General features: G+C 45.1%; 2 protein-coding genes across 17 annotated transcripts in view; one reads left to right on the top strand and one right to left on the bottom strand.

The window, feature by feature from the left end:
- TCTN1 (tectonic family member 1) overlaps positions 1-816 on the bottom strand; it is a 13,687-nt gene extending 12,871 nt beyond the window's left edge. Inside the window, exon 1 of the mRNA XM_023937832.2 lies at positions 536-816. Within this exon, the coding sequence (XP_023793600.2) occupies positions 536-692 (157 nt within the window). The 5' untranslated portion in view covers positions 693-816. The remainder of the gene's footprint in view (positions 1-535) is intronic.
- On the top strand, positions 776-27,718 carry PPTC7 (protein phosphatase targeting COQ7). Of its 16 annotated transcripts, none has more exons than XM_086855446.1 (14): positions 776-929; positions 1,448-1,474; positions 1,562-1,723; positions 2,551-2,676; positions 3,507-3,661; positions 4,171-4,262; positions 4,460-4,753; positions 5,937-6,012; positions 6,767-6,942; positions 15,993-16,172; positions 18,877-19,075; positions 21,204-21,327; positions 22,924-23,053; positions 24,398-27,718. In XM_086855446.1, the coding sequence occupies exons 9-14, from the start codon at positions 6,885-6,887 to the stop codon at positions 24,454-24,456; spliced, it is 750 nt and encodes a 249-aa protein (XP_086711572.1). In that variant the 5' UTR covers positions 776-929; positions 1,448-1,474; positions 1,562-1,723; positions 2,551-2,676; positions 3,507-3,661; positions 4,171-4,262; positions 4,460-4,753; positions 5,937-6,012; positions 6,767-6,884; the 3' UTR covers positions 24,457-27,718. The 16 variants fall into 16 exon arrangements, with proteins under 16 accessions (XP_086711572.1, XP_086711570.1, XP_086711569.1 ...); XM_086855445.1 differs by lacking the exon at positions 1,448-1,474 and adding an exon at positions 1,852-2,268 and having other exon boundaries at positions 803-946; XM_086855444.1 differs by having other exon boundaries at positions 776-1,024; positions 1,448-1,723; positions 5,934-6,012.

Raw genomic sequence — 27,718 nt, 5'->3', positions numbered from 1 at the left:
CGGAAAACTCAGCTTAGGGCAACACCAGGATATTAAAGTGTAGCCAATAACACAGCGGGAAACACCTTCTGAGAACGCAGTAACAAAACTTTGTGAGCTCTATTTTTATGACAATGTATCCACAGCTCGGGGAGTGCGTGGAGCCCCCCAAGGACATCCCGGGCCTGGTCGGAGCTGCCCGCTGTGCTCAGGATGGGCAGCACAGCCTGCCCTCCACCCCCACCGATCCCCAGGGCTGTGGGGTGCCCTGCTCTGTGATGGTCATGCCACGATCACCGTGCCCGGGGCCTGCAGGCTGCTCAGGGGCTCGCTGAGCTTTTCTAAGGAAGCTCCGAGCCTCGGCTGCGGCGGCTGCAGCTGCCCAGGGGTGCAGCCAGCCCCAGAGATCCCCGGCAGAAGCCGGGCGGTTGTGCCAATCCCGGGAGACCGCAGTAGGAAGCAGAGGCCAAAGGCCGAATGCCGAGGGAGGCAGCGAGCGAGGCTCCCCATAGCCGGGGGGCGCCGCCGGTGCCCGCAGCGCCCGGAGGGCACCCACCGTCCGTGACCGGGGCCGGCGCGCTGCGGACCCGCGTCTGTGCGGCATCACGAATGTCTGCGGGTTCCGCGGCCGGCTCTTCTGCCCGGAGCGACGGCGGCGGAAGGAGGATGAGGGTAAGGACGAAGAAAACCCCGGGCCCCGGCGGCGCCGCCATGGCGGCCGCCCTTAGCAACGGCGCGTTGCCAGGGCGCGCGGGGCATCACGGGAAGGGCGGGTCCTGCTCTCGCGAGATTTGGCGGGCGGAGGGGAAGGGCTGCGCCCTGAGAACATGGCGGGCCTGGGGAGGGGATGGACCCCCGGTATTTGCGGTCGTTCAGCCGCCTTGGGGCTCCCTCATCGCCTCCCAGCGCGGGGAGCCTCGAGGAGAGGCCACGCGCAGGGTTCTGGCTGGGTATGGCCGTCGTGGTGGTGCCAGCCAGAGCCCTGAGGAACAGCCGAGCCCGGCTGTGATGAGGGGTCCCCTCAGAGCCATGGGAAGGGTTTCAGGTGTAGTGATCCGCGTAGGTGGTTTGGAAAAAAGTTCTTGGAAGCCCACACGTTAAAAAAAAAATTAAAATTGGGGAATGGCCTCTTGAGAGATATAAAATACAATATTTCACGTATTTTTGCAACTTTTTTTAAGTGATCTTTCCTTAAAGTAATTTTTAAAGTGTGTAAGTTTCTCCTTTTGAAGATGCTGTGGGCCCTCAGTGCTCAGTGAGCATATTTGGTAATCTTATTAGTAATCTTTTTCATGTGCTCAGATATCTTAGAGGTATTTTTCAACCTAAATTATTCTACTTTTGTACTAATTTGGGAAAAAACTGGGCTAGAGAATGACTAAATTATCATCGTTCCTTAGGGTTCTTTAAATCTTTTCCAGCATTAAAAAATCCATAATTTTTTGATTTGTTTTATTTCCCTGACCAGGTTCATTACTGTCACCTTGAAGGGAAGGCAAGAAAAGCTCTAAAAATCATTAAAATTCCATTGAAAAGGGAAATAATTCCACAGTGCCCTTCCTTTGCTGTGTCCACATCACAGGAGTGAGGAGTCACACAAGACAGAGGCCACCAAGGCCGTTTGATGTTATCAAAGAGCTGCTACAGGATGGGTTTGAAACAGCTCCACGTCATGTGGCAAAATCCTGGAGTCATCCTTGCCCATGGAAAGGCCTCGTTCCTCCAAGGACACGGTGACACAAAGGTGAGAACCTGGTGTGCTCCACTCTGCCTCAGACCTGACACCCCAAAATAACCTCACCAAAAATAACCTCCAACCTGCCTTCCTTGGGAAATGTAACCCAAAATCTCTATGTTTACTTTCTTCCACAGGGATGAAGAGCTGGTGTTTTCAGTCTGGTTTTTTTTTTTGCTGTTCCTCAGGTGGCCAAAATGCTGTTGCTGGTGTTTGGTTTGTTACTTTTTTCAAGCTTAGAGTGACTCACACACTTCCATTTTGAAAAGGACCTGTAAAAATGGCACCATAGGGGCTTTGTTGTTTTGCTTCTCACTGAGGTTGTACCAGGGCTGGCTGCAGCCACTGATGAGAACATGTGCCTGTGTTTGGAAGAAATTCTGGGAATCTTTACAGTTGCATCTCTTTCACTGTCCCACAGCAAAGGAACAAAAAGAGAGGCAATCCTGCAGGAAGGACAGCTGGAATACATGGCTGAGATATAACTTCCCTCTGTGTGAAGCTGATTTAAGGGCTTAGAACCCCTTCAACTTCTTTGACTAAGCTCCCACATGGTCAGTTAACAAGGATGGAGATGTTTCTCCTCCCTACAAGTCCTGCAAAGTTGGAAACTTAGAATTTATTTTGCAGGCTTGGAGGGAGAGTGGTGCTTGGTTTATTTATCATCACTGGTTGTGATCTATGTTCTTGTTCCACTGCAGTGTCATGAGATAATTAATACTAAAACACCCCTGCTTGTTAGTTTACATGTTTCTGATGCCTTTAAAATCAGTAAAAAAGGGCTGATGACATTGCACAGGGGAAAACAGAATTTAATACATTTGTCTTGCATCCAGAATTACTTGGCAAAGCTGATGGTGCACAGGGGACCCGACTCCAAGACTAAAACCAAGCCTTGCTGAAATCTGAAAGCACAGATTGCACCCTGGATGAATGTGGGCAGGAGCTGGATGAATAAAGAGGTATTAATTCTTACTGCATCTACCATTGAAGTGGAATAGAAGTGGGCAAGTAGGATGGAATTAATCTGGTTTTCTCGAGACCTTTTTTTTTAGGGCTTCACTCATATCAACAGTTCACCTAAACCCATTTCCAATACTTGCTGTAATAGAAAAAAACCACCTTTGTCATGCAGAGAAAGGCAAGACCAAAACCACATCTAAGAAAAAACATTTGAAAACCCCCCACCACCACAAAACTCACTCTGTTATTTGACTTCTGAAACAGGTTCCAAAGAGCAAGTCCACATGTGTAGGATAAGATCAGGACATCAATACATAATGCTTGTTCTCCATCAGAGAGATTTAAATTTATCCTGTCAACATGAGTTAATTAATAATTAAAAAGGGCACTGTGATCCTTATGTGGGAGGTCTTATAAAGCGAAAATTCAAGCAATTTGAGATCAGTAGATTCCTGCTTATTAAATAACACGTTCAGGGATTTATTCTATTAATGTTTCAATTACAGTTTAAGCAGCATCTGATGTGCATTTAAGCATTATAGAAGCTGTGACTGCCCCATCCCTGGAAGTGTCCAAGGCCAGGTTGGAGTAACCAGGGATAGTGGAAGGTGTCCCTGCCCATGGCAGGGGGTGAAATGAGTTGATCTTTGAGGTCTCTTCCAAACCATTCTGTGATTCCTCTTGCTGATCTTCTGACTCTTCATCTTCTCTTGAATCCTCATGAGGGAAGTCTCATATGGTCCTTCTCACATTGGTTTTCTTTCTAATCCAACTGTGCTGTCTTGAACTTCACCTTTTCAGAGCTAACATTGGGTTTGCCCTATGACAGGTCACTTTAAATGTCCAAGTGGACAGACATTTGGAATTAGAGTCCAACTAAAGTCAAACCAGGCCAAAATAAACTGCATTCTGGTCTAGCACAAGATTAGCCCTTAAATAAATAGTGAGGAGCCAGAGCAGTCTGTACAGCAGATGGCATTACAGGTAATATTTATCACACTCCAATCTCAGGGCTAAGATACTTGGGAGGGAGGATTGACGTCAGCTACGAGTGAATCAGTTTTAAAACAAGCTGGAAACCTGCTTGTGCCTTCAGCACTGGATTACTTTGTGCAGCACTTCTGCTTTGCACTCCCAGGTGCATTTATTGGTCTGAGCAAGCCTAGCAGGAAGAGCTCATTCTGTTTTTGCAGCTTAAGTGAGCTGATGTAAATAGATCTTGGACTTTGAGGTGGGAAGATTCCACCCAGCTGCAGTAACCAGGGGGATGCCCTTTGCTCCAGTTTTTGTGCCAAATTTGTGCATTGGGGAATTTTAAAGAAATATCACTTGGCAGGATATTGACTCTGAGGGTACAAGAATAACACTGAGTAAGGCAGCAGGGCATGGGCTGGGAGGGATTTACAGGGAGAGCTATCCAGACTGACACTGAGCAGTGGAGAAAACCAGTTCTGAAGTATTTTATTAAATACAGTTGGGTTTTTGTCTCACAGGATCCCAGAGAAGATCCTCTGAATGAAAAACCAGGAGCAGTTTTTCATCTGGGCACAGCATCCTTGTGCAGGAGTGACAGAGTTCATCAAAGGTTACTAATTACCATGTAAATCATGAGGTTGTCTGGCTGTCTGGACAGACTTGGGTGGGTGACCTGGGGTAGAATCATGGGGTCATTAAGATTGGAAAAGACTTCCAAGATGAAGCCCAACCTTTGACCAAATACCCCCATGCCCACTAAACTGTGTCACAAAGTGCCACATCTACTCATTTTTTGATCACTTCAAGGGATTGTGACTCCACCACTTCCCTGGGGAGGCTGTTCCAGAGACTTTCAAGGATGGAGGAGTGTGAAGAGCTCACAGTGTGCCTTGGCTTGGGAGCACTTAGGGAAGCACAGAGTCGTGCTCTGCCAAATGAGTTTGTCAGCCCTGAGCCCACGATGTCCCTCAGCATTTGAGCCATGGCTACTGGGCAAAGTGGCACGGAGAGAACCCTTCCAGCCCTGGAAAACTCAGCATTGAGGCATGGAGAGTTCATCTTTAGCTGGCGGGGGGATCACATGCTGAGCAGCACAGCCAGGTAATGCAGGACAGGTCACCTTGCACCAACCTGAGCTGCTTCAGGGCACTGCAGGCAGCAGCACAGAACAAGGGGTTAGGCCAGGCTGGACTTGAACTAGACAGGACCTGGGCAAGGAGGAGGAAGAACAAGGAGGAAGAATGAGACTTGGGGAAGGCAAAGAATGATTCTGTGGGGGAAACTCTGCAAATGTGTGCTTCCTTTTGCCGATAAAGGAGGGTGTGAGGCACTGAGATGAGCTACCTTGTTTGTCTGCTCTCACACCCTGCCAGGCCCTGGCAGCAGCACTCCCTTATCTCCAGCACATTGGTGCATTGAGCTGTGCAGCCTTCCCTAATCCACCACACTGGGCCTGGGCTGCTCCTCCTTCTCTTTCTCCCTGTTCTAACGGGAGGATTAATTTTTTAATAAATTTGGATACTCTTTCAGCTTTAGCTGGATAATTCTCATGCATTGCTTAAGCCTTTAGCAGTGTATGGGGGGCAATATTGTCTCTGTCAAGGAAAATGCCTCCCGTGTGATAATGAGGGTGCTTCAGCAGCGTTCCCATGGATGGATTGTGGCACAGAGCTCTTCCTTCCACTGCAGGCAGCTCGGGGAGCAGGTTTCACACCTGCCTCTGCTGTATTTACACCTCTGTTGTTTGTTATTTACGTGGTTCGGATTATATAAGTAGCAGCAGTCTCTTATGCGTGTACCCGGAGGAATTAAACGAATTTGCAGAGCAACCTGCTGGGAACTTCCAAGGGGACAAAGCCATTTTTTGCACACCCACGAGCAGCGCGGAAAACCGAGCTGCAGAAAACGAGGAATTGGGTCTTTTTTTAATATTGTGGGTCTTTACAGCATTGATGCCTTGAAGTCGTTGCTGTTGAAGTTGTCCAGCTGAGAGCTTTGTGTCACTCTCAACTACAAATAACGTGGTTTTCTGGGCTTTGAGTGATGACTGCACAACCCACCCTTCTCGTGAGGTTTTTGTTTGGCATTTCACGTTCCTTAACCAAAATGGATTAACTGCCAGCGCTGCCATGGATTTGCAGAGAAGCCTCTCACGAGCGGCGCTGAGCTGTCTCTGTCTCTGGTCGCACCGAGCCGGGGAGAACAGGGCGAGTCATCCTTGGGGGGGAAAAAAAAATAAAAGCACATTTTTGCACGGCGTGACTCACATAACCGTCCTCAGCAGGCACGAAGCACCGGCGGCCATCGAGTCCCCGCGAGTTATTCGGAGCACGCGAGACACGCGGGGCGTGGAGGGCAAAGTATGTGGGTTAGGCGCAGCCGCGCTGTGCCGGTGTGTGAACGTTAATTGCGTTAATTGCGTTAATTGCGGGCGAGAGGCGGCGGGGCCCGGCGGGGGCGGGGGCGCGGGCTCCGCTCGGCGCCGCGGGGGCTGCCGGGAGCCGCCCGCTGTTATTGTCCCGCAACATGCAAATGAGCGCGGGGCGGGGAGCCAATGGGGGCCGGCCGCGCGCCGCCGCCGCGCACGCGCGCCGGGAGGAGGGGAGGAGGCGGGGCCGACCTCGCGCCCCGCCCAGCGCCGGGGCCCTCACCTCGCCTCAGCACGCGCGGCGAAGATGGCGGCGGCGGCGGGCGGCGGGGCGCGGGGGCGGCGCGGGCGGCTCTGACCGGGCACCGCGGGCGGCGGGGAGCGAGCCCGGAGGGAGCCCCGAGAGCTCCGCGGGCAGCGGGGAGCTGGCACAGCCCCCCTCGGGGGGCGGGGGGGGCGGCGCGGAAGGCGGGGGCGCTGCCGGCGAGCCCGGCCGTGAGGGGCAGCGCGCGGGCCGTGAGGGGCAGCGAGGGCGGGTGAACCGCAGCCGCAGCCGGAGGGACGAGGCTCCGCGGCGGGCAGGGCTCGGAGCGGCGGCGGCGCGGGCCGGCGGCAGGGGAAGGAAGGCTGGCGCCCTGCGGCGGGCGCTCGGCGGGCAGGAGGCGGCTGCGCCGGTGGCTCCCCGCGTTCCTGGCGCTCGGCTGCTGGGCGCCCCACGCCATGTTCTCGGTGCTCTCCTACGGCAGGCTGGTGGCGCGGGCGGTCCTGGGCGGCCTCTCGCAGACGGACTCCCGCGACTACAGCCTGGTGACGGCCAGCTGTGGCTTCGGCAAAGATTTCCGCAAGGGCATCCTCAAGAAAGGCATGTGCTACGGGGATGACGCCTGTTTCGTGGCGCGGCACCGCACCGCGGATGTGCTGGGTAAGTGGCCGGGCTGGGGGCTGAGCTGGCTTCGGCCTCGCTGTGTAAACCTCCCCCCTCCTTCCCGGAGCTGCACATGGCGAGCGGCTCAACCCCCGGTCTCAGACAAAGGAGCTGGTTCTGCCTGTCAGTGTCACCATGAGTTTCCTTTTTTAGCTTCCCAGGGAAGCTCTCGTGCTCTTTGTTGCAGCTCTGCCCGCCTTTGGCATGGGGGGCTGTGTGTGCTGGGTGTCCGGGCCCAGACTGGGCGTTTCACTTGTGGGTGCCTGTAAGGCCTGGTGGCTTCAAAACTCAGAGAAACAGCTCCCAGTGCGTTTCACTTTCTGTCTTTCTTTAAAACCTAACCAAGCCCCGTGTACACGCATTGCATTTCAGCAGACAAGATCACTTGAACAGGCGCTTCCTGATTTTAACGCGTGCAATGTCCTTGTCAAGTGAAAGGCAGAGTGACATTGAGACTGGAATCAAATGTCAAACTTCAGTTTCGTTGTTTGTTCTGGCCTGATTGCGCTCTCTGGTTTAGAATCACAGGCGAAATGAATCTTAAGGGTTCAAATTCTAGAAGTAGTAAATAATTATGGATAATCAATAGAATCTTCAGACTATGGGCAGCATTGCTTTTGACAGTGCTTTGACCTTTCTCATGTGTACTCAAGGTTGAATTTGGCTGACTGACACTCTGCACAAGTTAGTTGTGGTGTAACTACCAGAAACAAATTTTCATCAAAACTTTGACACTTAAAAAAAAAAAAAAAAAAAGCTTCCTCCTCTTTTTCCTGTCTGTGTTCGTTTGAGGTTTTTTTGCATTTATTTATTTTAAACCGGTGGGGTTGCACTGTGCTATCTTATGCTGTGGAAGTGGTTGGTGATTCTTCAGTTTGGCGCTGTCATTGTAACTTGGTTGCCATTTAACAGAGCCCAGACGTTTTCCTCAGGAAGCTGCAAGTTGGTGCTAGGTAACAGTTATTGCTGGTTATTCTCAAGGGAGCTGTTACTGTAAGAGTGATGCCATCGCTTTCAAGATGTGGAACGTTGGTGGGTGCATTTTAGACACTCTGCATCTTCTCTGTGGTGCCTCTTCCAGATAAACTTTTTGGGATTAGAATTAGCTGTTGGACACCCTTCCTTTAGCATGTGACTAACCCTGGCTGCCTTTAAAGTTCATGCTAGGCCAGCACTGATAAATAACTGAGCAATTGGTGTTTGCCCTTAAGAGAAATGCAAGATCTTCTGTACTTTGAAGTGGACTCTGTGTGGGGAAGGGATAGATTTAGCCCCATTTGATGGTATTTAGGGGGTTTTGGCCATATTTGGTAGTTACTGTATGTGGACCTACAGTTTGTCTTGTGTTCCTGCTGGAATCAACAGAGAGTTGCATTTCTAAGTTGGTCTTTGCATTAATTTTCATGGCAACTTGGAAACAAACAGAATTGTAGCTCCACTTAAGGATCAAACAGCAAAGAGGGCAGCAGACCTAGGATGTCTTAAGTACCAAGAAGCAAATGATTTAAATAGAAAACCTCTTGGTTTATTTGGTTTTGGGATTTCTCCCTTGGTAAAGCTATTTTTATGTCAGTTCTTCATTGTTTTTATAATATACATACTGAAGACCCAAAATCTCTGTACTTTCTGTAAAAACAAGAATGTTCAGGTGGGATTTGATGCTTCTAACTTGATGCTTTTTGTTCTTCATCTGTAGCTCTTAGGTTTACAAACATAGTAATTTTCTCCCAGTTTCTGCTGCTGGGATCATCTCTTTACTCTCTCAACCAGCCTTTTTGCACTGCTGCAGGGACAGTTTCAGCACCACCAGTGTTTTCCTGCCCTCAATTCCTCTTACTCCCATCACAAATCTGAGGCTCTTAATGATTTTTTTTAAGACCTTCATAAATTTTGTGCTACCTCAGTACCTAACTCTGCACCTCAACAAAACTGCAGGAGCTGCACTGTTGGGTTTCAGACTTAATTTTTTGACATTTGAGGAAGAGACTCACATGGTTAGAGCCAAAGTGAATGCTTGACACAGTAAATTTCAAGTGTATCACTTGGGGTGAGTAGTCATCAGTGACAAAGCCAGTCCACATAATTAATGTAAAATTCCTTTGTGCCAGTGTTTTCTAGAACCAGTCTATTATGGAAAACCTGCCTGTGTGGGATGGATTGGGTGTGGTGGAGCAGTGAAAGAACTACTCCCAGCCTTTTGGCATGAGTGCTTGGGGATTCATTTTCTTAGGTCAAACAAGAGTTGACTTGGCAGCATGTTTATAGCAGAATCAAATTCTAAACACTTCTTTTGTTCTATGTGTGCTGTATAGTTCAAAGGCGGAATGTTTAACAGTGTCTTTTAGTCTGAGCTTTATCCTTTCACAGTAAGATCAGCAGAGAGCTGGTGAAGATTCAGGTTATTTCCAGTCCTCCCATAGTTATTCAAGGTTTGATAAGGCCTGTTACTGGTGTATTTGAATCCTTGAGGGTTTTGTCTCTCAATTTTGCTTTTATCTGGAACATACCTGTCAATTTTTTGTGTCTTCTTCCCATCCTGAACACAGGGAAGCTCAGAACAGGAGTTTTTCCTTAGGGATCACCCTAAAGAAAGGAAATGGCTTTACTGCTAATGTTAATCTCTAGAGCTTTGCAATTCACTCCTGTGCTTCCTTTCTCTGCTGCTTGTACCACGATGTACTTTTCTTTCACTGCCAATGTCTTGTGTGTTCAGATCCTCAGAGTACTGAAATCTCTCACAGAGATTTTGGAGACATTCTCTACTGATTCATGTCTGATGCTTTTGGAACTTTTGAGGACAGAAATACTGGGTTTTTTCAAAGCTGAAAACCAAAGCTCTGACACCTCTGTTTTTTCTCATTAGCATGCAAGTAGGATTTTTACTATATAGGGAACCAGCCAAATTTTTAAAATTAACTTAAACAGTTTTATAGCCATTTCACTAATTTACCAAAAGTAAACGTTAAAGTCAAGGTTTTCATCTCTAGAAATTTTGAGGTGTCACATGCTGGTGATTGTTTTTTTCCTTAATTTTGGGATTTGCCTTTTCTTGCTTGTTCTAGCCTTATCAGGCTCCTGATGTCTTTGTTCGTTTTTTATGGATTTTCCAAGCTGTTGTGTGACTCATTATTGAAACATTGCAGCAGCCAATGCGCATCCCGTGACAGCATCACTTATACAAGGTCTGTGCTGGGTACAAGTTTGGGTGTAGCCAGTGTGACTTGACTCTTCCAAACTATTTCTTTCCCCCAGGAGTAAGGAAAAACTGTCAGGCAGCAGGAGGCTGTTTGTTCACTGCAGAGTTAAAATTTGACAATTGTTCTATTTGCTGCAAATCTTGATTTTTAGTTTTTTGGGGGAGGGAAATGTCTGGGTGCTGCAGGGCAGCTACTCTAAAGTGAAAGGAGCTGCACTTGGTCTGAAAGTTTTGTCAGCACAGGAGGTAGGTAAAACTGCAGAGTGACAAAGCCCTGGAATATTGTTAGTGTCACTGTCATCAGGAAAAGTAAACTTCAAAACCTAAAAGGATTTGTAGATGAAATGTCAAGGTTCTGGCAGCTGTAGAGGAGGAAGGGATCTGTCCTTGGACACTTGAAGGTTATAGAGGACGATGTTAAGTGGTTTATTTGGTATCATACCTATTAAAGAGATTGCTGCCTTATCACAACTTATCACACTAAAGGAGCTGAGAATCGCCGCCTCCCTTGGAATCACCTTTCACCTACTGCGAGTGAGAGCTGCAGTGAGAGGCAGCGATCACAGAGTTCCAGAGCTGCATGCATGTCTTTGTTACAGCTCACAGGAAATTTTCTGTTTAATATGGGAGCATCAGTGCTGCCATTTGTAAGGAAACTGCAGATTGACAACCACCCCATTAACAGTCACTGGCTGACTTTCTTGTCAGCAGAGCTGCTCTGGAGCAGCACTGAATGTAACCTCTGAGAATAAAACTTATATCTGGATATTCTTCTTTCCTGCAGTTTCTGCAGGGACATTGCACACAAGTATTCAGGTCACAATTTCTAGTTGAACACTAGTTTTAAATGTAAATGCTATTGATGCTTGTTGATGGCAGCCAGTTTTCCATTCATACAAAGATCTTGGCCTGAAGGGAGAGCAGATTCTGTCAGAAATCAGAGGGAAATCAGCAAAGCTGAGCACAGTGCAGGAGGTGAGGGTTACTCATACCTATGCCATAGGAAGCATTGGAAAAATCTCCTGCTCTTTGCTCTGGTTCATCCATGCTGTGAATACTGAGCCTGAGATGGGTCAGGCTGGCAGGGATTTATTTCAGTGTCTGCCCCCAGTACCTGTCCTTGCTCATCAGTTCCACAGTGACTGAACACTTTGAGAAATTAGGTAATTGCAACTAGGGAATTTTTTATAAAGCCTGCAGAAATAATTTATAGTTTAGTGTTCTGCTGGAGCTCCTCAAATGTGTGATTTCTCAGGCTTCAATAAAATAGGGAGGTAGTCTACCTGGTAAAAATGTGCTTCAGAAACAAGTGTGCTGTAGCAGGGAGGGAGAAATAGATATAAGGAACTGTTGCTTTCTTCTGGGAGTAGATGCACAATTTAATATTTCCAGTTCTGTGTTTCTCCTTCAGTTTGTTCCTCAAGATCATTGTTCACTTTGCCTTTGCTTTTTGCTCCTTGTTGTCACTTACCCAGTTACTCTTCCAGAACCTTTCTGTTTCATGCAAGGGTAGTTTAAGTTTTACTGTAACAGTGTGAATAAGTAACCTTTCCTTCTGTAACTTGTTAGCAGTCACACACCATCTGCCCTTAGGGATTTGTATTTAACTGGGTTATTTCTTTGTTAGAACCTTGAGGGGGATAGACACCCTTTGGCTCTAACACATCCAGGGAAGCTGCTGAGGGTCAGTGCTGGCTTTGAGCACTGGACTTGCTTTAGGTGGAGAACCTGTCTAGGTGTGTGATTTATCCCACCACTGATAAAACAAGAAATCTTATCATTTTATCTCAGTTCTGACGTTGATTAATACTAGGTGCTATATTTCAAACTTGTGTGGCGCAAGTCATTGCATTTTTTTACCATTTTAGTCTCCATATTTGATGCAAAGTTCAGTTATAAATACGTCCTTTTGATGTTCTTTTAGCAGTGATTCATTGCTATTTCAGGTAAGGATCTCAAGAAATTGAAAGTTCAGTAGGATGTGTGGAGTGCCTTAGAAAGTTAATTGTGGTTGCATGCAAAAGCAGCTCCTGCTGACACACTTGTGCCTGCCTGGTGCTTCTCTGTGTGATTTTTGTTCTTGGCTGATGCAATATTTCAAAATGTCCAAGTCTCCAGAGATATTTGGGACAGGGTGGTACTTCTGGACTCTAACCATGGGCAGGTTAATTTCCCTGCTAACCAGAGCTGCCCCTCATAACATTATTTATATTAAACAGGGTTTGATCAGTATCAAGGCTTTGTTATGAGCTTTCAGGCTGTTTAGTTTATATTTGCTGTGAGCTAGGCAGAGCACCTGGATCTCACACTAGTGAGTGGTGAAAAGCAGATATTGCTGCTTTCAGCACTGGCTGGTTTTCCCTGGCCTTCTGCAGGGAACTCATGTGCTGGCAGGCAAAACAATTTCACATTTGCATTTCAGCTGGTATCTTATCCCAGGTGCTTTTAGCATTTTGAAATCAGCTTTAACAAGTTTCACTGCCAGCATCTTTCCTGGCTCAGTTTCAGTGCTGCTGCATCAGTCATTTGTGCTTTGTCTTGTAACTTTGTGACAGGTGTTTCTCTGAGAGAGATTTTGATATTCTGAATCTTGGAGGAGTTGGAAAAAATCAGTTTTTGGATTAGCACATGCAGCAAGTATTTTATCTGGCAGACGTATTTCTGTATTTTCCAGCACAAGGCAATGCAATGGAGTGTTAACTCTGAGATTCTGAAAGATCTCTGTAATACAGTTAAATACTTGAAAAGTATTTATTATTTTGAAATAATTTATTGTGAAATTTTCAATTGCTTTATTTACAGTGGTGGTTCATCTGGCTGCAGGCATTGCACTGTCACATGGATGTTTGTGTTATTTCTGCATCGACTTGAACAGGGAATAGCCACAGAAATGTTCTTTCTATAAAATTTTCTCATTTACTGAATGGCATGAATGAAAAAAAACCCCAAGGTCTGTGTACAGTTTCAGAATTGTCAGCCATGCAGTTTGTTTTAAATGTCCTGTGATTCCTAATTTATAACATGGCTAATTCTAGAGCAGAATGGTTTATAGCTCAAAGGAAAACCCCTCTGTATTTGTTGAAAATGTAATTATTTTGAATATATACTTTATTTTTTCTTGGATGAAAGCGAAGGTATTAAATATAAATAGAGCTTGGCATTATTCCTTGGGAGTGATCCTGCCAATGGCAACACCTTTGAATTTTCTTTTGATGACAGAGGGAAAACCTGGTATTAATCAAAGCTGAATGTTTAGTTTTTGCTACTTCTGCAATTTGAAACAGTTTTTCACCTTGTTTGCTGTATATCAAATAGCACAAAGTTGACTTAAACTTTATTCTCATTTACATTTCATCTATTTCAGTAGCAGTTTGCTCAAACTGTTTCAAAATCACATATTCCTTTCCCACGTGAAACTGTTCAGTTTACAGAGATTGCAGAATGTGAAGGTGCTGGGTTTATTTTAAAACCATGTTGAAGGTAGGACAGGATGATTAAAGGTCTTGGCCCAAAACCTTTATAAACCCCCACCTTTTCCATTTGGGGCAAGGCCAAGAACTAGAGTTGGTAGGTGCTGAGGGGTTGTGGAGGTGGCACTGAAATGAGCCCCCAGGGGCACTCCTGAATGCAGTGGTTGTGTCAGCCTGGGGTGCAGTGGGGAGCCAGCAGAGCTGTCCTGGTGCTGTGGGATCAGACTGTGTCCTCACAGGTGTGGTACCAAGGAAAGCCAGAGGAGCTGCTGGGGGATGTCTAGAGGGTGATTGCTTTGGAAGGCACTGGCAAAACTTACTTAAAGCTGTTTATAGCTTGCAAAAAGCAGACAGGAAGGCAGACAGACAAAGGCAGTGCATGGCTCAGAGTATATGAAGGGTGCTGCCATGATATGGATTCACATTTCCTGCCAGGAGTAAGAAATGAACAAAGAAAGTCAGATGGTGTACTCATTTTTCTTTTAAAAATTGAATAGGTTTTTATAATTGACCTTCTCAGGTGCTTGCTGTGATGGCTTTCTGGTACTCTGTGCTAAGGCTGCAGTGTTTGTGTTTCAGTGTTTCCCAACACTGATATAAAAGGATTTTCTGGATCACTTGAGGGAACTCTATAACTTCTGCTGAGCTTTCTTTGTAACCGCCTTGGGAGCCAAGAGCTTTGGGCAGCATTTGTCAAACATCTTTTCAGTGCATTAACCCTGTTGTCAGCAAAGCATTGCAGAAATACATCTGGACTATCTTCATTTTAATGGGAAGAAGGAAAAACATTTTTCTGATAACTTCACATAAAGCACCATCATTTAACTTGAGGCTGAGTTTCTGTTTCAGGTTTCAGATCTAGAACCTTTCCTTTATGATCTCTTATTCTAAACTTGTCTGTGTGGAAGTAGAAAGCAAAGAGTTAATCCAGTATTAACCTGAGGTTGTGAGACCTGTAGGGAGAGGATTAATCTGTTCTGGAAGAATCTAGAAAAGTCATTTCTGAGAATCCTGGGTTCTTTAGCATAGGCTTCTTCCAGGGGACTGCTCGAAGAGGTGAATGCAGGGATCTGCATTCCTGTAACATTCTTCTGAGAAAGCAGAGGGACAAAGCAGGTGTCTAAAAGGTTGTGCTCTATTTTAGGGAGAAATCTGATTAATGTTGATAGGCTGTTCAGAATCTGGCTATAACCTCCTGTCAGATTATAGTTCACACCAAGGTCGGGTCTAAACCTTCCGTCTCAGTTTCAGACCATGTCCCATGTGAAGGGCGTGTGGAGATGAGGAAATTGAGTTTTTTCTTCTCACTGACATTTCCATGCCTTTGATAATAGCAGAGTTTTTTCCTGAGGAGACTGTCCTTCAGCAAAATCTGAGCACTGAAATTCACTTTTTATGCTTTTATTGTGAACATATTTCAGCTTTACTGTGTTTTGCAATTCTCTGCTTAGTTTGTCCCATGCTGAGGATCAAAAAGATTTTGGGAAAAATTTCCACATAGTAACATTCTAATCTCAAATAATACCTTCAGCAGTATTTTGCTTTTATCATTTAGGCAATTGGAAGAAGTTCAAAGTTCTTGAACCCAATGAGCAGCAGAAAATGTGTCTGCTGCTCACCTCCCTCTGATCACCCCCTTTCCATGACCAGCAGTCACTGTTTTCCCTGTTGCTTAGAAGCTTCCCGAGCTTGGCAGAATTGGTCTAATTTTCTGATATCCAGGATGTTTTGAATAACAGAAAATTCTCTGGATCACAGTCAGTTTTCATTCTCTTGCTTGGCTGAAGCTGTAAGCAACAAACTCTCCTTGAAAGGGGTAGGTCCCAGCATTGTGTTGGTTAGATGGATTTTGGAAAACACTTGTAAAATGGAGATTTATTTTCTACAGAAATTGAAAGCACCAAATAGAAATCATTGTCCTCATATGAGGAGGTAGTCTGAGAAAAAACTGTGCTGCTGTATAGCAGGAACAGTTTCTGTGTCATTTCTGTACTAGTTAAAATGTTGACCTTCACTTTTAAAATTAATTAAACCTCTTCCCTTTTAATGGACTGATAAGAGGTTAATGGAATTTAATCCCCATCTTACCCCCAAATATCCCATTATTTGCTCTCTAGTGGAGTCAGCCTCCTCATTCTCAGCATTAGACTTTTACCTTCCTTTCAGTAATTCCAATTATATTTGGAGATTTGTCTGAGAGCTGATATCAGAAGTTATCTTAAAAATACTCAGAAATTTATTTGTTAATCCAAAATGTTTTCCAGGCAGGTGCCATATCCTACATTTTAGCTACTAAATATCACAAGTGATGTAAATAATGAAACTCCTTGATTTGAAAACCATTTCTGTTTAGGTAACTCTGGTTTTGTGTTTCCTTGCAGGGGTGGCAGATGGTGTTGGTGGCTGGAGAGACTACGGGGTTGACCCTTCTCAGTTCTCAGGGACTCTCATGCGGACATGTGAACGTTTAGTAAAAGAAGGACGGTTTGTTCCAAGCAATCCTGTTGGAATTCTCACTGCAGGCTATTGTGAGCTGCTGCAGAACAAAGTACCTTTGCTTGGTAAGACACCAAAAATATGTCAGTTCAATCTGGGTTGTGTGTTACACGTGGCCTTACTGAAGGGTGCTTGAATCTCTTGTCATTGTCTACAGCAAATGTGCAGGCAGTTAACTTCTCTTAATTAACTGAAAACATAGAAATGCAGTCACCTTGGTGGCATCCTTATTTTCTCTAAAACTGTTTTAATTAATTTAGTAATGCAGGGGGTGTTGATGAGTGTGTGTTTATATATAAAATAAAAGGCTTTCTGTGGGAAGGGTGAATTCACCAGAGTTTGCAGAGCGAGTTCTGCAGTGGAACACACTGTGCACATGTGCTTGCTCTGTATTTTATATGTATAAATAACTGTTCTCTGCTGAAAACTCTTCGTGGTACTGATTGTGGCTTTCTGCTTCAGCTATGCAAGGAGAAATATTTTCTGAGAATAATTGGATGTAGTTCTGCTCATTCCTGGCCTTACTCTGCTCCTGTTACCTTTTATGTCCAGTGGACTCAAACCCCAGTTGGTTGACTTGAGTAATTCATATCATAATCTCTGGTAGCATTATTTTTGTAAATCTTTGTGGGGGGATTAATTACAGATCTTTCTGAAAGCCAACTGAAGTAGATGCTTCACATATTCTGTGTCAGCATTGATGGGACACAGGGCATTCAGCTGCCTGGGGACTGGGAGCAGATAGAGAGGCCACACTTGGTCTCAGCTGACAGCTCTGCCAAGGGAACACGTCTCTAAAGGACATGAGACCTCTTCTGCACCAAGAGAGTGTTTGCCCTGCACAAAATGCACGCAGCTCACCTGACCTTAAGCTCCTGTGCCAGAGCAGTGCTGTGTGAGCTATATTTAACTTGTCTGCTGAGCTGGGAGCAGATGTTCTCGCATTATATGCCTAAAGAATAGGTTGGAACCTCAGGAGTGACCTTAAGTGTCACGAAAATAGCAGTGGTCAGTAATTACATTAGGATTTGGTGTGTTGAACGGTGCTTATTTGTGCAAAGCAGCTGTAGCTGTAAGTGAGCTCCAAAGTGGGGCACTGGCGAGAGCTCTCCCTGTGCCTTTGGAGATGGAGCAGCTCCGCTAGGCTTGACCTTTGCAGTGCTGAAAAGCAGCGTGTGCTGAGTCACAAGATCTGCATTCCACACATGGCCTCCTGGTTACACTCTGCTAATAGAGTTAGAATTTGAAACTAATGATCCTTACTGTTTCTCCTTTAACTGAGAACAGTATTTTTAGAAGGAGGAATAAAGTCTTGGAATTACCACAGCAATGAGCATTTAGAGTTTATTTAAAATAAAGGGGCAGGAGAAGACTTCATTGAGGAGGATTCATTAGGCAGTAACTTCTCCTTGCTGTTGAGCTTTAAGCCTGGATACTTGGTTCATCAGCATTGAATCCAGCAAATAATGTAAAACTGAAATGGGAGGAAACTGTGCCATTTATTTAATCACTCTTGTGTTGCAGCAGTTTTAGACACTGTCACATATAAAATCAAGATTTTTTTCCAGAGATACTTCTTTGACTTAACATTCATTAAGGATGGGGAAGGTCCTGTGTGTTCACTAGAGAACAGATTCAGGGCAAGTGCATTGCAGGGAACTCTCTGTATTAGAAAGAGAATTGTCTGGAACAGGCAGTGCCTGGAGCCAGCTGGACTTCTGCACTAGCAAGCCTGATCCTAAGCTTTGCTCATTGCAAGCTTGTGGTCTGTCCAGCATGGAGCTGTGCTTGGAAAATCCTGCTGGAAGAACATGAGGGGAGAAGGTGAAGACAGTTCACAAGCCCATGATGTGGGGCAGAAGTGCTGTAGCTGTGTTTCCCCCTCTTGGGGACTGAAAGGTCTTTTGGTGGCTGTGCTGTCCTGTCCTATTTGCAGAGCTGAGCAATTGCTGCTTGCTGTGAAGGACTTGGGTTTCTTTGCAATACAGCATTTTTGTGGCTTTCAACCAAGCACAGTTGGTGGCTACTTCCCAGTGAATGAGTGGAGAATTCCTCAGTGCCCTCAAGCATGGCTGGGATAGTTCCAAGCACAGTTGACATCATGTATTTTGCTATTACTTTTATTTGGAAGAGTATTTTGTCTATGAAACATTTTTTTTTTTCTTAAATTTGTGGAGTTGGTGTCCTGAGGATGTGACAGGATTATTATTTTTTGAACCTGAAGCAAGCTCTGAAGAGCCAGGCTGGAAGGAAAAGCATTTCATGTTCTGAGCAGAGAAATGCAGCAGGACCTAATACTTAATTGCAAACAGGACTTTACTTGGTGTGGTTTATTTACAGCTGATGAGTGAAACTGTGTGGAGAGCTCCTAGCATTGTATGGATGCTACTAGAATTCTATTATCTCCATGATTTCGGAATTTCAGTATTTTATGTGAGTTCTGTAAATCCGGTCCTATAGCAGAATGTGCTGACATATGTTGGGATGGAAAACTGTAAATAAAGCCAAACAAAACAGGTATTTGTCAGCATAATGTGTTTACCAAAATCAAAGCAGGAAGAGTAAATTCTACACAAAAATCGTCGTTTGTGTTGTAAAGATTTCTAGCATTTTGCTAGTTTTATTTTATATTAATTCTGCCATTATTGAGTATTTCTATTTCTCCTGACTTTTAAGCTTTGATGAATGTTGTAATTTTTGAATTATTGATCAGATCAGTGAGAGAACAAGCAGTTTCTGTAAGGCTGACTGCAGTCACTGTGTTTGCAGGGAGCAGCACAGCTTGTATAGTAGTCCTGGACAGATCAAGTCATCGTTTACATACAGCCAACTTGGGAGATTCTGGATTTTTGGTAGTCAGAGGTGGGGAAGTCGTCCATCGATCCGACGAGCAGCAGCATTACTTCAACACTCCCTTCCAACTGTCAATAGCTCCACCAGAAGCAGAAGGAGTTGTCTTAAGTGACAGGTAAGGGGGAAGAGGAACCTTAATTTTTAATCTGTGCATGTGACCAGCTCCCAAAAAGTTGTAGTTTTGCTGCTGTGGGGCTCTTCTGTACCATATAGGATATAAACATGTACCCAATCAGGTCCTGCACCTGCCACCCTCCCTCTTTGGGTAACATGAACATTTCTCATCTTGTACTACTTAACTTTGTACCTGTTGCACAGTCTGAATTTATTGGGCTATTCATGGTGGCATATTCCCATTGCCATGGGCTTGTTCTGATCCATGGGAAGATGTCACCCACTATAGCTGGTGTGTGGACAAGTTGCTGGACTTCCCAGCAGAGCTTTGGTTCCAATCCCTGCCTGTACTCCCTTGGGACTGTTTGGAGTAGCTAATTTAGATATCTTGGCACTGAGGTTGCAAGTGCTTGAAGAATAGAGCAGAGGGACATGTGACTGTAACTTGTGTTTCCAACTTGCTGTTTCCAGCAGCATATTGTATTTGACCAAAACCAGCAAAAAAACTGTTTGGCAGAACACCAAGCTGGGAATGAGAGTATGAGGAAAGGACAATCTGTTCACAGAAATGAGTTGTTTCAAAGGCAGGCTTGTTCTTGTGTCTTCCCTTAGGAATGTCAGGCTGATCCATCCTGACTTTGTGAAGTCTCACCAGTAATATGAAATAAACTCAAAAATAAACAGCTTTCAAATATGTGTTAAAATGCAGCTTTCAAAATGTCTCACTCATTAAAGTGATATCCCTCATCTGAATATAAGGAGGTGGTAACAGGATCTTCAAAGAGTGGCCATGGAATAAAGGGAGTGCAGTAGGCAGCTGAAGTTTTGGACTCAACGAGCTTGAGTCTTTTCCAACATAAATGATTCTGTGGAGTATCAGGGCTGATGCAGTAAAGGTTGAGACTTTAATCCAAAATAGCTCTTTTTGAAAGTGTTGGTTAAGCTGTTGAAACTCCTGACCGTTCTTGTGTGTGGTTTTCTTTCTTCATCCTGCAACTGCTGAGAGGAAGCCAGGGTAGGACTCTGAAATTAGAACCCTTTCAGTAATCCAAGTTCTTTGTTAGACGAAAATTAAATGATCTCTTGAAATTCCAGAGCTGTAAAAAATCTTTAATTTTCTGAGATTCTCTGTCATCTGTAGGAAGACCATAAAAACAAAGAGCAGAAAGATAATTGATAATGTCCAGTGGAAGTCAGGGAGGCCAAGTAATCTGAGTCATCCAGTAATAAGGAAAGCACAAGATAAATGTGCTCCCACACTTCAGCTCTGAATCATGATTACAGCTTTCTGGCTGGTTCTTGCACTGTTCCTGACGTTAATTAGTACTCATGCTCCTTGTCGAAACACTTCTCCTGTCCTTTTTTATTTGTTGTCCCAGTTCAGTGATGAATTTGGCTATATATGGGCATAGGCAGGCAATCTTAACTCCATCAGCCTTCCTGAAGCTACACATCAGTTGAGCAAAGCAGCTCCTCTGTGTTTTGGCAGAGCCCAATGGCTTGGGATGCAGTGATTTCTCCTTCTTACAGACCCCTGAAGAGTCTTAAAAAATGAAAGGTTTGTTGTTGTGTAGCTTCTGAGAATCAGATTTTGCAGCAATATTCGTGTCCAAACTGGGTGTTTTCTCCTCTTGGTGTTGTGTAATGTGTTAGACACAAGCATTCCAACAGACTCTGGTCTCCTGGTAGTGATTTCCAGACACTGAATTAGAAAGTCATTCAGAATCCTGAAGTGTTTGGGCCAGGCCTGTTATTAATTGTTCTTTTAAGAATCACTCTCTTATATCTTCAAGATGAGCAGAAGGAAGCCCTGAGCTGCCATTCTGTTTACTGGTTTCCATGGAGACACACTCCTGGAGCAGATTAGTTTGCAGCATTGTTCATGAGGGAATTTTAACTGCAAATCCTGGGTGCAGGAGCTGGATCAGGACCTGTTCGCAGTCACAGGGTCTGTGGTGGGACTTTCCTGACATCCCAGCCTGGTGCTAAAACTCCACAGGGAGTGATTATTCCTTTATCTTGCACAAACCCCCAAAGAGCAGTGAAGTGCAGAAGCTGTGGATGTGCTGTTTGAGGTTGTTTGGTGTCTTTGTGAGGGCTGGAGTCCTGTAAGCTCTGTCCATCCCCAGCCCCGAGGCTGCTGACAGCACGTCCTTCGATGTCCAGCTTGGGGACATCATCCTGACCGCCACGGACGGACTGTTCGACAACATGCCCGACTACATGATCCTGCAGGAGTTGAAAAAGCTGAAGGTGAGTGTGTGTCCCCTCAATCTCTCACAGCTTTTGTGTTTGCTAAACCTTTCTAGTTACTACCTTTACTTCTAATACATGAAACCTTTGTGTTTTATGTAAGAACCCCATCACAAAGTGCTGTATCCTTAAAAGGACTTTCAGGTGAATACCCCATGTGAGCAGCACAAGGGACACTGACCCCAGAGGGCTTTCTCTTGGATCTGCATCCAGGCTGAATCCAGAAGTAGCAGCTTGGGCATAAATTTCCCAAGTAACAGCTGGTTCCATGTCAGTAACTGGTGAAGGGAGGAGGAGGGAAGGAGGAGATGTTCAGTAGCAGGTGCTGCCTTTGGCCACACACTGCACCTGCAGGTTGGAGATGATACACAGGGAAATGGAGAATCCTCTCCTGGGTTACCTGAGGATGAGCTTACACTTAAAATAAATTTCAGCTTCTCTAACCAGTAATTCTGACATGGTATGGGCTGTCTGAATTGTGGGTTGCACATGCTTGAAAATCTTCAGTGTTCTGTGAAAAAAAATATCCTGTCAACTTTTCCACATTAGTGACCACAAATGTTCTTTTTAAATAGTAAGAATACATGAAAATATTTTAACTTGGCTGAGAACATTTAGCTTCAGGCTATTTACTTACAGAAAGGAAAATACACTTAAGGAGATATCAATATGTATAAACTCCTTGAGGAAACTATTTTGCTGTGAAATGCAAATAAGAGAATTACAGTGTGGTTTGAAGAGAATTTGGCCTCCTCTTATCCTGCAGCTCCACAGGTCACTAATGTGTCACTGGGGCTGAAGCCACCTCACACCCTTGTCTGTGCACGGGGCAAGGCTGTCCTGGCTGGCCACTGGAGTTGGAATTCCCTTGTGGAAGAAAGCTGAGCTCCACCTTTTGGCGTGTTTGGGAAAGGCACTGGAGTTTCCCAAGAGGTTCAGCCAAAAGTTAATCACATAAATGCCTGCTAATTCCCAAACCTGCGGGGAAGGCTCTTGAAATGACAAGGCATTTAAAAATGGTTACAGACAAAAAGAGCAGCGATTGTCTGTCATGTTGGCTTGAGTGAGAAAAGCCTGGGAGGAAAGCAGCAGAATCACTGAAGCAGGGAAAAAAATGTCCTTAAAACACAGCCTGGAGAAGGTGTGTGTGCTCTCAGTGCATTTTTCTCATCTGACTCTGAAGTGCCCCTTCTCCCCAAGGGTGCTCTTGGGGTGAGAGAGCCAGAGGTGCAAGACTTGCACTCAAGATAAAACAAATACTTCACCAGAGCCTGCCTGGGCGGGAGGGAGGGAAGGTCCTTGCAGGGTGCACTGCAGAGACAGAGTCACCCTTCAGGTGACAGGGTTTAGGCTGTTTTGAGTGTTATTCTTCTAAGTTTCTAAATTCTGGAAATGCTCCAAACCCAGCCTTGAGCTGGTGGGGATTTGAGGTCTGGCTGTCCCTGGTGAAGATCCACAGTTATAACCCAATTTACAAAGCCTAAAGAATGGGGAAGGCTCTGTTTGCAGTGAGGGATCTCCAAACCTGACATGGATCAGCACAAAAACTTCTGTAGACACCTGAGTAAGAATAAACTTCTTTCCTCATGAATTTAGAACTCCAACTACGAGAGCATCCAGCAGACTGCACGGAGCATTGCTGAGCAAGCCCACGAGCTGGCCTATGACCCCACGTACATGTCACCCTTTGCACAGTTCGCCTGTGACAACGGATTGAATGTCAGAGGTGAGAGCTTCTCCTCCTGCTGCTGCTTCTGTCTTGGAGAGATCTTTAGCAAAGTGAAGTTCTGCTGTTCCAAAATCCTGTAGGAAAACAGAACAGTAGCAAATGTGGTTGGCAGGAGAGCACCAAGCTCGTGTGGGATTTGGCAAAGCCCCCAGGGTCTGCACAGGCCATCATGGCCCCGGCAGAGCAGGAGCCTCCCATGGGGAAGCAGCTGGAGCATGGAGAATACAGTGCCCTGATTGTTTTACTTTTAATGTAATCTGTGCATTCCTGCCCCAGGAATCCTGCCTGAGACGAGTTCTCCAGTACTCCTGTACTTACTTGTTGCTTGGATTCGGGTGTGTGGGTGGTGTGTGAGGGTTTTTTGTTCGGGGGTTTTTTTAAGGTCTCATCTTACTGCTGTGTTTCAGCTGAGGTTCTGCCCACTCTTTGGTAGATTTGGGATTGGTTTTTTAGTTGCAATTTGAAACTCTTGTATCATTGGCATCCCCATACTGATCTGTCTGTTGGTTCTACTTCTGTGCTTTAGAAAGGCATTGGCAAAACACCTGGCAGACCTCAGAGACCGAACAAACATCTTTCTTTTAACAATTTTTTACTTTTAAATAAACAAATAAATAGAATTCTGCCAGTAAAGATGTTCTCGTCTCTGTATCAGAAGGGCAGGATTTCCTGCAAGAACCTGAAGCCCCTTTCCTCAGGTAGCAGCTGTCACACTTGGGCTCTGTGTTGCTCCAAGCTCAGTCACTCAGTAATGAAGCTGCAGATCTCCAGACTCCAAGGGATTGCTTTGACTTCCCACATAACAAAACCTCTCTTCTGGGCCATTTCTCCAGGATTTGAATGTGTTGCTCTGGCTGTTGAGGATTGAAAAATAACTATTAAAAATGTTAAGTAGCTTTTAGGAAGACCTGAGGTAATACAGTGCTGGAGAAGATGCTAAAGAGGTGTTGTTTGATTTACAGTGGAAATTCCTGAGGAGATCTGATTTCATGGCTGTTTACGTGTAACAAAGCAGTGTCAGGTGTTTTGTGCATTTATTTAAGAGTCTGCTGAGAACAGGCTTTGTGCTCTGCCAGCTACCAGCAATGTTCAAGGTTCTGACCTCCTTTTCATAGTTTGATCTCACTGGAGCTTGAAAGGAGGGTGGTTTTGTGCTGTGTTAAATGTCACTGCACCCCTCAGTTTGGAAAAGAGGTGGGGGAGGCAGAGTTTGTGGCCACTCAAACTGGGTTTTGAGCACTTAAACCAGTTTTAAAGAGCTCTCCATGGGGAATGTCACAGATCATCAGAAGACAGCCCACTGTGGTTTGATGAAATAAGAGGTTTTTGCTTCTATTGCAGGGGGGAAACCAGACGACATCACCGTCCTTCTTTCCATCGTAGCCGAGTACACAGACTGAGGTCCTGGCGCTGTCCGAGCTGCCCCCGGCCGGTTTCCTGCTGGCAGGATTGTTCCTTCCTCCCCAGCTGCTCCGGGCAGCCGGCCCTGAGCCCGGAGCCTGGCCCGAGACGCAGCTGAGGCCCTTTCTAAGAACCACTCGTAGTCCACTGGTCTTGGTCTGCCAGCAAGAGATGAAGAAGCTCAAGGCTTGGAGCTTTTCTTTGAGAGCTTAGTCCTTGTCCGGAGCAGGGGAGGATCCATCCCACAGCCTTGCTGTGCTGCAGATGTGACTTTCCAAGGAGTAGAATTGGTTGATCACCTTTCAAACTAGATCAATAGGTAACGCCTCCGCACGAGGGCATATTACTCTATTTCCTAGGAACGTTCGCTGTTGTTGAGGGTGTGTTACAGACCCAGTTCCATAAAGCATAGTCTTGTTCCAGTGATAGCCGAGGTTTCGTGTTTCTGAGCTCCGGTTTTCAGGAGATTTATAACTGCTGTAAACATTCTGCTCTTGCCATCCATGGTGTCAGCCTTAGGAGCCTTTTCTAGTACGAGATTTCAAACCTAGTTCAAGTTATATGGATGCAAATGTGTTTTGTGATTTCAGGTGCTTAACTGTGATCTTAAAAGTTCTGCAGATCATTCGTCCATAATGGGCCTGGTTCTGGATGTTTTGGCTGTGGATAATTATTATTTTTTTTTAAACAAAAATTCTAGCTCAGTCTCAAACAGCCAAGCTGGCCACACTTAAGGTCTTTCAGCATTTGAACCCATCTCAGCGTGGGATGATGGTAAATGCTACGGTGGGAGGTTGCACAAAACAGCTCATCCTCAATCCGAGCGTCTTCACTTCGGGTAGATAATTCTGTTGTTGATATAAAACATAATTTGTGTTAATAATTGCCACTCTTTGCTTGTAGAACAGAATATGCTGCACCAGTTTAAGTCCAGTTGATCCTTTCTGACTCAAACAGGCACCTCTTTGCTTCTGCTGCGGCAGCGGCAGCGAGTACGAAAATGGAAACTTAATGAAAATAATCAGCAAAGCTTACATTTCATTTTAACTAAAGTTTAGGGTTTTCAATGATCCTTAATGATGTTTACAGTTATCTAACAGCCACTTTGCAATATGACATTTCCTTTTCAATGACAGTAGCTCACGTTTGTCCCCCCCTTTTCCAGCCAGCTTTCCTTTTCCTTTCCTGAGGCTCATATGAAAGCTGAGAGCTGTAAAGATATATATATTTTTGGTCAGTTTTTCATTAACTTTTTTGCTGGTAGAGAAGTATGTAGAAATAAATTAAAGCCATGTTTTTATATATAAAAAGTCGGGTAATGTTGCTGTTTAGGTGAGTGCAGTTAAACTTGGTCAGTAAGGAATCTTACCTGCTCTCAAGAGGAGATTTTTACTACCTGGTTTATTGTATTAAAACTGTTTAAGTTTGAGGTTACCTCAACTTGTTTAAAGAATTTTTGTGGACTTGTACTGTATATTTGCGTAACTATGTCAAGCTTTTATTTAAGGTCATTTAACATGTACCATGTACATGTCATTTTACTATATTTCAGTGCATCATGCTTGTAACAGGCATTTCATTTATAATAAGTGATTAATTTGGGAGCTCTTCAGTAATTTATCTGCTATTCCTCAATTGGCATAATGTTAGATATCTACTTTAAATCACCTTGTAATTACTCGTCAAAATGCCTTAACTACCCTAACTTGACCAAAATAGGATTTTGGTGAGGGTATGGGGAGGATTATATTAATGAAGAAAAATTAATTAGTTTTGTGACACACAAACAGTGAGTGGTGGAGAACTTTGCACAACCTGTCAGTCCTTGTTTTTAACCTGAACAAGCTGTCTCTGGCTGTCTTGGAGGAATGTATTCACATGCAGAACAGGGCTTTGTTTCTTGTTTGGGAGGGGCTTTTCTCTCCCGACTCTGGGTGTCTTTACATTTATCCAGTATTTACTCTGCACGCTTCTGGATTAGAGCAGATTTGATCAATTCTTCTTTCCCTTTGCCCTTCCCTTCAGGCCATGCCCCTGTGGCCCCTGGCTGTCCTCTGCTCTCAGCACAGTCCCCCGCTCTCCCTGTTTCCCCTTCCCGGCTTTCCAGACCTTTCCCCGGGGACGTGTGTGGGTCAGAGGGTCGGGAATTCCCGAATTCCCGCTCCTCCGGGGCCGGGCGCGCTCCCTGTCTGTATCCGCAAATCCGTTTGCCTCATATCACACCATGACCTGTTGGGTTTTTTTAAATAAAGAACAAATTTGGGTTTTGATTTACAAATCATGAGTTTTTCCCTCACCGGGCACACCAAAGACCAGTAAAGCTTTTAGCTTTTCCATCTGTTTATAAAGCAATACTGTATTATAAAGAATTGATATTTTTATCACATGCTTGATTGTTTTGGGTTTTTTTTAAGACGTGCACTCTGAACATATCAAACCTGATTTTTTCCTATGAACTTAACGCTGTCTGCGCACAACTGATCTTTGGAGAAGGAAGTGACAGGGCCCATCCTATCAAAAATAATTCCCAGCGATGCATGAAGCAGTAACACTTGCTAGGGGTTAGGTTAGTGGGAATGTTCACGAGAGGAATGTACAAGAAAGGTGTTCCCTGAGTTGGAAGCGAGCGGAGCACGGGCTGGCTTGGAGCTGCTGCAGGGGGTTGTGGTTTGTTTCGGGAGCGGGAATCTGGAGGAACAGGAGGAGCTTTGTCCCCCAGGAACCTGGGATTGCTGCAGCAGCGGCCGTAGGGATCGGGGTGGAACAGGGCTAGGATGTGGTGAATTGGAAGAGCTCTGGTTCCTTGCTGTTTTCCTGGCTATCTTTGGGAGAGCTGCGACATACAGTCCTAAATGTCCTTCTTCAGGCTGAAAGCAAAACCAAACCAAAAACCGGATTTGGGACCAGGCAGTTACAAGTGAGTGGAGGAGAGGGGAGAGGCGACCATGTGGCAGGAGTGGGAGGATTTAGTGATGGAATGGCCACCTCTTGGTAAGGGATGTCCTTTCTCCAGCTGCTGTGTGGAGAACCCGACTGTATGCGGTAGTTTCTGACAAAGATAGCTGAAACAATGAAGCAAAATCTGAGTCTGTATCTGAGGATGCTTTTTTGTTGCTGTTAAAATGAGACTATCATCTATGCTTACCTAAGAGGCAATTATGTGAATTTCATGTCTGAGGTATAACTTATGCAGGAATAGTTCTGTAAATACATTTAAATAAATTGTAAAGATATTTAATAAATATAGTATTTATACTAAAA

Source organism: Cyanistes caeruleus, chromosome 18 (genome assembly GCF_971803275.1).
Source record: "Cyanistes caeruleus chromosome 18, bCyaCae1.hap1.1, whole genome shotgun sequence".
NCBI classification, from domain to species: Eukaryota; Metazoa; Chordata; class Aves; order Passeriformes; family Paridae; genus Cyanistes; species Cyanistes caeruleus.
The sequence above is the reverse complement of the archived record's forward strand: the minus strand, read 5'-3'. Positions and strand labels throughout refer to the sequence as shown.

Bases quoted from the DNA above. Each gene is read 5' to 3' on its own strand.
- PPTC7 (XM_086855435.1), top strand. From the start codon at position 4,193: ATGAAAAACCAGGAGCAGTTTTTCATCTGGGCACAGCATCCTTGTGCA. The intron at 21,328-22,923 runs GTGAGTGTGTGT...TCATGAATTTAG, and splicing joins AGGAGTTGAAAAAGCTGAAG to AACTCCAACTACGAGAGCAT. The intron at 23,054-24,397 runs GTGAGAGCTTCT...CTTCTATTGCAG, and splicing joins CAACGGATTGAATGTCAGAG to GGGGGAAACCAGACGACATC.